The 9662-nt window shown below is 47.3% G+C and overlaps 1 protein-coding gene across 2 annotated transcripts in view; it reads left to right on the top strand.

The window, feature by feature from the left end:
* Positions 1-1013: 1013 nt before the first annotated feature.
* ERI1 (exoribonuclease 1) overlaps positions 1014-9662 on the top strand; it is a 56529-nt gene continuing 47880 nt past the window's right edge. The window contains exons 1-3 of one of the 2 annotated variants that reach the window (XM_063920041.1): positions 1014-1151; positions 1244-1350; positions 4457-4626. In XM_063920041.1, the coding sequence (XP_063776111.1) occupies positions 1258-1350; positions 4457-4626 (263 nt within the window). In that variant the 5' untranslated portion in view covers positions 1014-1151; positions 1244-1257. Of the gene's footprint in view, positions 1351-4456; positions 4627-9662 lie in introns of both variants that reach the window. The other variant, XM_063920040.1, reaches the window with a different exon arrangement.

Genomic DNA, 9662 nt, shown 5'->3' with positions numbered 1-9662 from the left:
GTATCTTTGCTTAGCAGAAGTGCGAACGAAAGGTTAGCAGAACAGCTCCAAAATATTTTCATGCAATTTCTGAGTCGTTCCAGACCTACTCCTACCTTGCGATCACTTTAGTCTATTTAGTTCCTGGTTTGACGTCACAAACACGTCCTGTGTTTGGCCAGCCACTCCCCCGTTTCCCAAGGCACACCTGCGTTTTTTAGCACACTCCCGGAAAACGGTCAGTTACCTCCCAGAAACGCCCCTTTCCTATCAATCACTCACCGATCAGCAGTGCGACTGAAAAGCGTCGCTAAACCTTGTGTGAAACTGCAGTTTTTTGTGAGAGTACTTCGCGCATGCGCACTGCGGCCCATACGCAGGCGAAGAAATTACGTTTTTTTTTGCCTGATCACTATGCTGCGAACGGCAACTAGCGATCAACTTGGAATGACCACCTGAATGCGCTGCACCAAACCTCAGTTCAGTCTACTCCCCCCTTTTCGTGCCCAATATTTTATGTGATCTGGTAAAGAATGAATTCTATGGCGCGGTGATCCGGGAACACAGTGGGGGAGATTCAAATGTTTGAAAAGTCAGTTGGGAGTCTGTTTTTTTCCTATCTAATAGACAGCAAAAAACAAACACCCAACCGACTTTTCATACATTTGAATCTCCCCCAGTGTGTGACATTATTTAGCATTGGCCGCTACCGTCTGACCGCAGTATACGGCTAACGCTGTTTGCCAGCTCCTGTTATTAACCTATAGTATGGCTGACACTGGGGTACATGATCCGTCCTAGGCAGCAAATAGTCAGACACTTGTTATCGGCAAGTTCCCGCAGTGACAGAACAGCCAGGTGTGAGTGTGTGTTACTGCCTGGCACGTTTATTATCCATGACGAGTAGGCGAGAGCACAAGGGACTTCATCATTTGCCCGGTAACCTAACAGCAGCACATTCCTGCCAGCTGTTCCCGAGTCAAAGATGGTGGTTTCGGGAACTGGTAACGTCTGCGTTTTATAGCGCCTTCTTGCGTCATGTAGACGGAAATTGCGTCACTTCTCTGCCAGAGCGGGATACACAAGACTGCTGTACTGTACTGTACTGTACTGTTAGCGGGTCATTGTGCGCTGCAGCTCGGCGCTGTCTCAGCGGCAGCCTGAGGCCTCAGGTCAGTATCGGCACAGCTATTGGGACCTGCCGGCCATGCAAAGAGGGCTGTAGACTCTAGAATGACTGACACCTGCACATTATATCCACCAGCTACTAGCTCTACCATGGAGGACCAGAAGGAGAACAGACCCCTCCATCCTGCAGCCCTGGAGGACGATCTTTGCAGGAAGGTGAAGAACGCAGATCTTCTTGGAGGGGTAAATTGTATATTTTACTATTCTTTTTTTTTATTTATTGTTGATCTACTCTGATGATGTTTGTCTTTAATACCTATATACAATTATTGTGTATATTGCGCCACCCTTTTATGCACTGCACAGTAAATATTAGTCATTCACTGATTGCCCCTTTTTAGCTTTAAATTCTCTAATTCTCAAGCGTGCACACTTGCATGCACTATTGTGGATGTCATTCTTAGGGCGCTATGTATTAATAATGCACTGCCATGATTATTAACATTCCGTTTAGTGGTTTTAATGAAAATATCCATGTTATGTACAGATGTGTCCTTATACGTCTAGCTTGAATATGCATGCAGCAGGACATGTACAGTATGACATGAGTGTGAGTCCACTAGTGACGGGCATTTTTCTTTGCCAAAAATGATCAGTCATGATCATGTGCTGATTAATTTGATATGTGGTACTTGTATATCTGTGTGTGACTGTATACGAAGCACAACAGAACTTGGTATGGACAAAAGCCATCATAGCACTTCATATGCAGATTCAGAGGCTCAGTTGCACACAGCTATACATGTCACTTATCAGATTAATCCACACAGATTTATGGTGCCTTCTATTCACATCACATTGAGGTAGATGTATGAAGCGTCGCTATGTGCCTTTGAGCACATAGTGCATGCTAAGTCTTGCATTCCCCGCTTCCCCACAATGTATGAAGCGGGGATTTAAGGAATGCACACAGCGCATACTGCAATAACGTCTGCTGCGCTGTGTGCATAGGAAGGCGATGGGAAGCTGATTTATGAATGGTGAGGTGGGTCCTCACCTCACGATAATCCCCTTCTGTCCTTTCGCCAGGTCAAGGCTGGCGTTGGCTGTGTTGTACAGGTTGTTTTTTTTTGTCCATTAAAAAAAACTTTATTGCTCGCCGCCGCCACCACGTCTCCCCTGCGGCATCTGACGTCACCCCCACACGTGTCCTCCACTGCACGGAGGCCTTAGAGCCTAACCGCGCATGCGCCGCCTCACTCCGCAGGATTCACTGGGAGCTGAGGTGACGGCGCATGCACGCTAGTCCAGCTAGCGGCGAAATCAGTCTGGCTGATGTGGGAGGACGCATATCACAGGAAGGTGACATAGCGTCCCTCCCACATTGGCGGGGGCCTGTTTAGTACATTGGGGTGGAGGGACAGGGCGTATCACCACGATAATATGGTGATACGCCCCTGGACACATAACGTCTGATCTGCAGATCTATAGATCAGGGCTTTACAAATTTTCCTCAAATCTAGGAGCCAGGATGAACCCCCGATTGCCTAAGCCATATTAGAAGGCAATAGCTATTGTACACTTTTTTTTTTTTTGTTACCCTAATGGAGAGCGCTCTTTTGTCAGCAGCCCATACTTGCACATGTGCTGTCTGATAGCCATGCATGGGCAGTAGGTAAGTCAGGCATGCAGAGTGACCTCCTCAGCTGTCAATACTTTTACCCTTCGCGTGGAAGGACTCTTATCGAAGCTACTGTCCAGGAAAGAGAAGGTTTATAAATAACCCTGAAAAACCTTTGCTCCCTGCCATGATATGCAGCATTAGAGGACTATGGGCCTAATTCAGCTTGAGTTGTAGTTTTGCGAAAGATCTTCTCTAACATGCGGGGTCCACCCAGCACAGGGCAAGGCCGCCCCGCATGCCGAGTTCTGCCCCCCTCAGAAAACACATGCAAGCGCTTCACTTTACAGCAGTGCGCTTGCATGAGTAAGGTTGCCCCCTGCCTACACAGCCTAGCTGCAAAAGCAGTTGGAGGGCATCCATGTTTTGGGTTGCAGCGGCTGCGTGTGATGTCACGCGGCCCGCTTCACAAATGGTCCGGACACGCCTGCGTTGTCCGGACCGTGCGCCCCAAACGATGCGTCAACGCCCACAAAACGAGACCGACGCCCTGTTATCCCCTTTCCCCGCCAGGTCTTAGACTGCTATTGTGCTGTGTGCGCATGCGCAGAAGTGCGGAAATCGGCAAATACCGATTTCAGCAATTCTGTGGGCCTTACTGAATTATGCCCAATATTTTTTGTCTCAAATGGCTAAATACTGTAGGCCTCTTAAATGCTAGCTTTATTATTAATAGCAAATTAGCGGTATATTTACTAAAGTGTGGGTTTATGGAAGTGGAGATGTTGCCCATAGCAAACCAATCAGATTCCAGATACTATCTTCTCTAGAAGGTGCAAGATAAATAAGTATAATCTGATTGGTTGCTGCGGGCAACATCTCCACTTCTATAAATCTGCACTTTAGTAAATAAACCCCTTAAAGATTACTGTAGATCATGGGTATTCCAGCTGCTGTGAAATATTCCGTAAAATGCATATAAAAATGTCAGTGTGTATGCTATGAACCCTTGCAGAGTTAAGCTGATACATGTCAAATTAGGCTGAAGCCCAACAATTTGGTAATATCGTACGACTCCTGTATATCGTTGGTCCTTTGTAAAAATCACTCAGTGTGTGCGCACTATTTCGTTTGTCTGGGACTCCGGGAAGCTCAAGGGAAATCGTTCAATGATACCGTTAATGTTACATGTCGTCCAGTGGGTTGGAGATGGAATCCCGGCGGCCGGGATCCTAGAGGTCAGTTTACGAGACTGGGCTCACCGCTTGCCACAGGTTCTATTCCCACTCTATGGGTGTCATGGACAACCAGGAGTGGGAATAGCCCTGGCATAGCTGTCGACATTCTTGGTGGTCAGGATCCCGGCAGTGGTATGGTGACCGCCGGGATATTAACTACATCCCCATCCAGTGTGTACCCAGCTTAGCAGTAAATACTCTGAAAAGCAAACACGTTTGTGCTGCACTGAATTGGGTGACGTTGTTTCAGAAATATAACAATGTTTGTGACGCACAATCTGAATGTCCGTTTAATGCGTATTTCTTTATCTGAATGCAAAAATCTTCCGATATTTTCAGACTAATCGGGTGAGTGCCCTCATGTTGCATGGTGCTAATTCTGTCACAGCCATATAGTGTATACAGTGACATGTTTTCTGGGTGTGCTTTGTGTGCGCCTCATAAGGACTACCTGCAATAAGAACCTTAACTATGCTGTCTGGTCAAACAGAGAAGCAGACTGGAAGAACAAGAAGACAAGGTGATGCTTGCAGCTAAGTCTTGTTCCAGTGACTTCAGTGACCCGGTCTACAAAGAAATTGCCGTAGTGAATGGTTGTGTAAACCGAATGAACAAGGAGGAGTTGAAATCGAAACTTCAAGAATCAAAGCTTGACACTAGGTAAGTCCTCTCTTGTGGTTAAAACAAATAATAGGTCACAAGTACCAGGCTAAATGTGATTTTGTTCAAGCATTGTTTCAGTTGATGACTAATCACTGCACATTTACATACTAACCTACTTTATGCGTCGCACATTACAAATGCCAAGTAAACCCTACAGTCCTCTGTAATATTTCAACAAATATATAATTGCTGAGGCTCTCCTTGCAAATCTGTGAATTTAAAAACGAAATAATTCCAGTGTGCTTCAGCCTGTGCCAGTACTGGCTGTTATTACTCCGCAACGTTCGTGGTAACTGCAGCACGCACTGTGGACCTAATTTAGCATGGAACGCATCTACGATGCGTTCGCATGCTAAAACCCTTCTGGAGTGTGCACACGCGCAGAAGCCGCACTGCGCATGCGCACACAGATGCGAAGGCATCTCACATATGCAAACGCCTCTGACTGATTGACAGGCAGAGGCGTTTGCAGGACGGCGACGCAACGTTTTTGGTGGCAGTAGGAGTGGCTTCGCTCAGCAGCAAAGTGCTCGCTTGTTAAGGGTAGCCCTCTGCCTGCGCAGGCAGATGGCTACCCACCATGTTTAGGCTCGCAGAAGCTGCGCCCCCAACAATCAGAATCAGAATCAGAATCAGCTTTATTGGCCAGGTATACTTACGTATACTAGCAAACCGAAGACAAATTCCTAGTATACGTAAGTATACCTGGCCAATAAAGCTGATTCTGATTCTGATTCTGATTGTTGGGGGCGCAGCTTCTGCGAGCCTAAACATGGTGGGTAGCCATCTGCCTGCGCAGGCAGAGGGCTACCCTTAACAAGCGAGCACTTTGCTGCTGAGCGAAGCGTTGGCATGTAAGCGGGGGTAGGGAAGGGCCTAGCATGCAGGGTGTACGTGCCCTGAGCTCGGCGTCCCCCCGCATGCTAGTGTAAAGGGTTGTAGCTGTGTCCTGAATAAAGAAGTTACTTGAAAGTACTTGTGTTCCTTATACAGAGGGCGAGATTACTAATGTCGCTAATGATCATCACACAAGGCATTTGCTGCATTATAAAAGCCAGTTTGTAATCTTACATGATCAAGTATTGCATTTTGAAGCGTACCGGATTTTAATTTGTGAATTCCCGATACAGTATTTGCCTCAGGGGGAAAAAGCAGACATAGGGGTTCATTTATCAACAAGTGCTAAAACTCCTTGCATATGATAATTGGTGCTCTAGCCAATCATTTATCAAGTGTCAAGTGTTAAATGACAGGTGGGAGCTGATTGGCCTGGGCACAATTTATCATATGCAATAAGTTTGATCACTCGTTGATAGTTGTTGGGTTTTTTTTTGTCCAAAATCCTCTACCTATTCCACCCCCCCCCCATTATTCATTAAATGTTCCGAAACCGTGCATTAAACCTCCAGTTTAATAAGTGCACATATAGAAACAGGAACTGATTGCACAAATCTCAATTCTGAGATTTTTCAAAAATGTTGCTGTGTGGTTTTTATTGTATAACATTACAGACTTAGCTAGGTACACACAAATAGATAATGCCCGTTCCATTGAACAGGCGGTGTGTATGTGTGTACACCCGATATGTCTGTAGTTCATATCAGCAGGTCTGCCTGTGTGTATGGGCGCCCTGCCGACCGTCCGTGAACTGACTGCAGGGACTGACATCACAGCTGGAATTGGCAAATTCAAATGCCTGATTAGTTGTGACATCGGGACAAGCACATTGACCGGTCGCTATGTCATTGGATCCTTCGGCATAGTGCTGTACCAAGCCTAGCTTTAGGTGGAATTCAAATAGCTATGGGACTTACTGCAGGGTTTTAGCTCCATGATTAAGTGCCCGGTGCTATTGATTTTTTCCCCGCTGTAATCCTGTTTCTAACATGATGTAAGCCATGGCTCTCTGGTTAAGTATCTGGAGTTACGCAATTACCTCCCGCAACTAGCCCAGGAAGCACTAATTAACGCAGATTCTGTTCCACAAGAGGGTGAAAGCAGATATCTGCATTAAGGGCACCCTGTGGGCTTACAATAGGCAGTGATTGAATAGCAGTGGGTACTTAACCTGGAATCTAAAACCCTGCGGGCTGCTAATTGAAATCCCACCCATGGAGTTTTTAACTCCAGATAGGTGTATAAAATGGATGCTATATGTAAGTGTTCAGAGGGCTCTAGCACATATCTGTTCACATTCTTCCTTGGGACAGCGATAGTAGTGCTGCCCTAATCTGATACTGTGGAAGAGAAGTGCGACAGTGCCAGTCCTCCGTATAGATAGACGCTGACTGGTTACTGTGGGTGACTTCTCCACTCTTTAACTTGTCTTATGCAGTCTTTGTTTATTGAGAGGCAGTTGTTAATTACAATCCAACTAGGTGAAAAAAAAAAATACAGGAGGAGAAGCCAATGTCGGTACAGAATCACTGACCATCTAAAGTAATAGCATGTAACATAGAAATAAGAAATCTAAACTTGCTGCTGTGAGCAATTATTAAAACGCAAAAATGAAACAAGGATTTCAGAACAACGAAGAAGAGGGAGTAATGAAGAAGAGCACATAGATGAGTAAGTTTGTGTGCGGGTAGAAAAGGGAGGGAACAGCACTGATGGGAGGCATTACAATCCACTGCACTTCCACGTGTCCGGTCTACAGCGAAGGCAGGCCCACTCAAACTCCACGCACAGTGGGGGACATTCCGAGTTGATCGCTCGCTAGCTACTTTTTGCAGCCGTGCAAACGCATAGTCGCCGTTTGCACGGCTGTATATTTGCTGTGCAAGGGTGCGATCGCATGTGCAGCCGAGTGGTACAAAAATAGATTGTGCAGTTTCTGAGTAGGTCAGAACTTACTCAGCCCTTGCGATCACTTCAGCCTGTCCTATCCCGGAATTGACGTCAGACACCCGCCCTGCAAACGCTTGGACACACCTGCATTTCTCTAACGTCCTTGAGGATGCTGGGACTCCGTAAGGACCATAGAGAATAGACGGGCTCCGCAGGAGATAGGGCACTTTAAGAAAGCTTTGGACTCTGGGTGTACACTGGCTCCTCCCTCTATGCCCCTCCTCCAGACCTCAGTTTTACACTGTGCCCAGAGCAAGATGGGTGCACTGCAGAGAGCTCTCCAGAGTTCTCTGCCTAGAAGCATTTTTGTTTGGATTTTTTCTTTCTATTTTACTACTTTTTCACAGGGAGCACTGCTGGCAACAGGCTCCCTGCATCGTGGGACTGAGGAGAGAGGAGCAGACCTTCTTGTCAAAGATAGGCTCTGCTTCCTCGGCTACTGGACACCATTAGCTCCAGAGGGGGTGAACGCAGGTTCTTACTGGGCGTCTACCCCCCGGAGCCGCGCCGCCGTTCTCCTCACAGAGCTAGAAGTACAGAAGACAGAAGTCGTCAGGCGGCAGAAGCCTACAGCTTCACTGAGGTAACGCACAGCACTGCAGCTGTGTGTCATTGCTCCCATACACCTCACATACACCGGTCACTGTAAGGGTGCAGGGCGCAGGGGGGGGGCGCCCTGGGCGGCAATATAAACCTCTGCATGGCATAAAGAATATATACATGTACAGGTGGGCTCTGTACATGTATATAAAAGAGCCCCCGCCATATTTCACTAAGTTTGAGCGGAACAGAAGCCTGCCGCCGAGGGGGCGGGGCTTCTCCCTCAGCACTCACCAGCGCCATTTTCTCTCCACAGCACTGCTGAGAGGAAGCTCCCCGGACTCTCCCCTGCTTACACACGGTGAAAGGGTGCTTAAAAGAGAGGGGGGGGCGCACATAATTGGCGGTTTACATATTATACAGCGTTGCTGGGGAAAAACAATTGTGTTGGTCTCCAGGGTTATTGCGCTGGGGTGTGTGCTGGCATACTCTCTCTCTGTCTCTCCAAAGGGCTTTGACAGGGATACTGTCTTCAGGAAAGGGGTTCCCTGTGTGTGTGTGTGTGTGTGTGTGTGTGTGTGTGTGAAGTGTGTCGGTACGCGTGTGTCGACATGTTTGACGAGGAAGGCCCGCTTAATGTGGAGGGGGAGTGCTTGAATGTCAGGTCGCCGTCGGCAACGCAGACACCGGAATGGGTGGATATGCTGAATGTCTTGAATGCAAATGTCAATCTATTGCATAAAAGATTAGACAAGGCAGAAGCTAGGGATCAGTCAGGTAGCCAGACCATGCCTGTCCCTGGGGCGCCAGGTCCTTCGGGGTCTCAGAAGCGCACCATATCCCAGATCCATGACACAGATACCGACACAGATACTGACTCTAGTGTCGACTATGAAGATGCAAAATTACAGCCAAAGGTGGCTACGGGTATACGGTACATGATTATGGCCATTAAAGAGGTTTTGCATATTACTGAGGAACCCCCTGTCCCTGACACGAGGGTACACATGTATAAAGGGAAAAAGCCTGAAATCACTTTTCCATCCTCATTTGAATTAAGTGACTTGTGCGAAAAGGCTTGGGAATCTCCGGATAGGAGACCACAAGTTCCCAAAAGGATTCTCATGGCGTATCCTTTTCCACAAACTGATAGGATACGCTGGGAATCTTCGCCAAAAGTTGACAAGGCGCTGACATGTTTGTCCAAAAAGGTGGCACTGCCTTCTCAGGATACGGCTTCCCTCAAGGAACCTGCTGATCGCAGGCAGGAAATTACCTTAAAGCACATTTACATTCATTCCGGTACTATTGCTCGACCGGCTATGGCGTCGGCCTGGGTTTGTAGTGTGGTTGTAGCATGGGCAGATTCCTTATCTACGGAAATTGACACCTTAGATAGGGACGACATTCAAATGACCATAGAGCATATCAGAGATGCTGCCTTGTATATGAGGGATGCTCAGAGAGACATTTGTTTATTAAGCTCCAGAATAAATGCTATGTCTATTTCTGCTAGGCGGCTCTTGTGGACCAGACAGTGGACGGGCGATGCCGATTCAAAGCGGCATATGGAGTCCTTGCCTTACAAGGGGGTGGAGTTATTTGGAGATGGCCTCTCGGATCTTGTCTCTACGGCTACGGCTGGT

Source organism: Pseudophryne corroboree, chromosome 1 (assembly GCF_028390025.1).
Source record: "Pseudophryne corroboree isolate aPseCor3 chromosome 1, aPseCor3.hap2, whole genome shotgun sequence".
Classification (NCBI taxonomy): Eukaryota; Metazoa; Chordata; class Amphibia; order Anura; family Myobatrachidae; genus Pseudophryne; species Pseudophryne corroboree.
The sequence above is the reverse complement of the archived record's forward strand: the minus strand, read 5'-3'. Positions and strand labels throughout refer to the sequence as shown.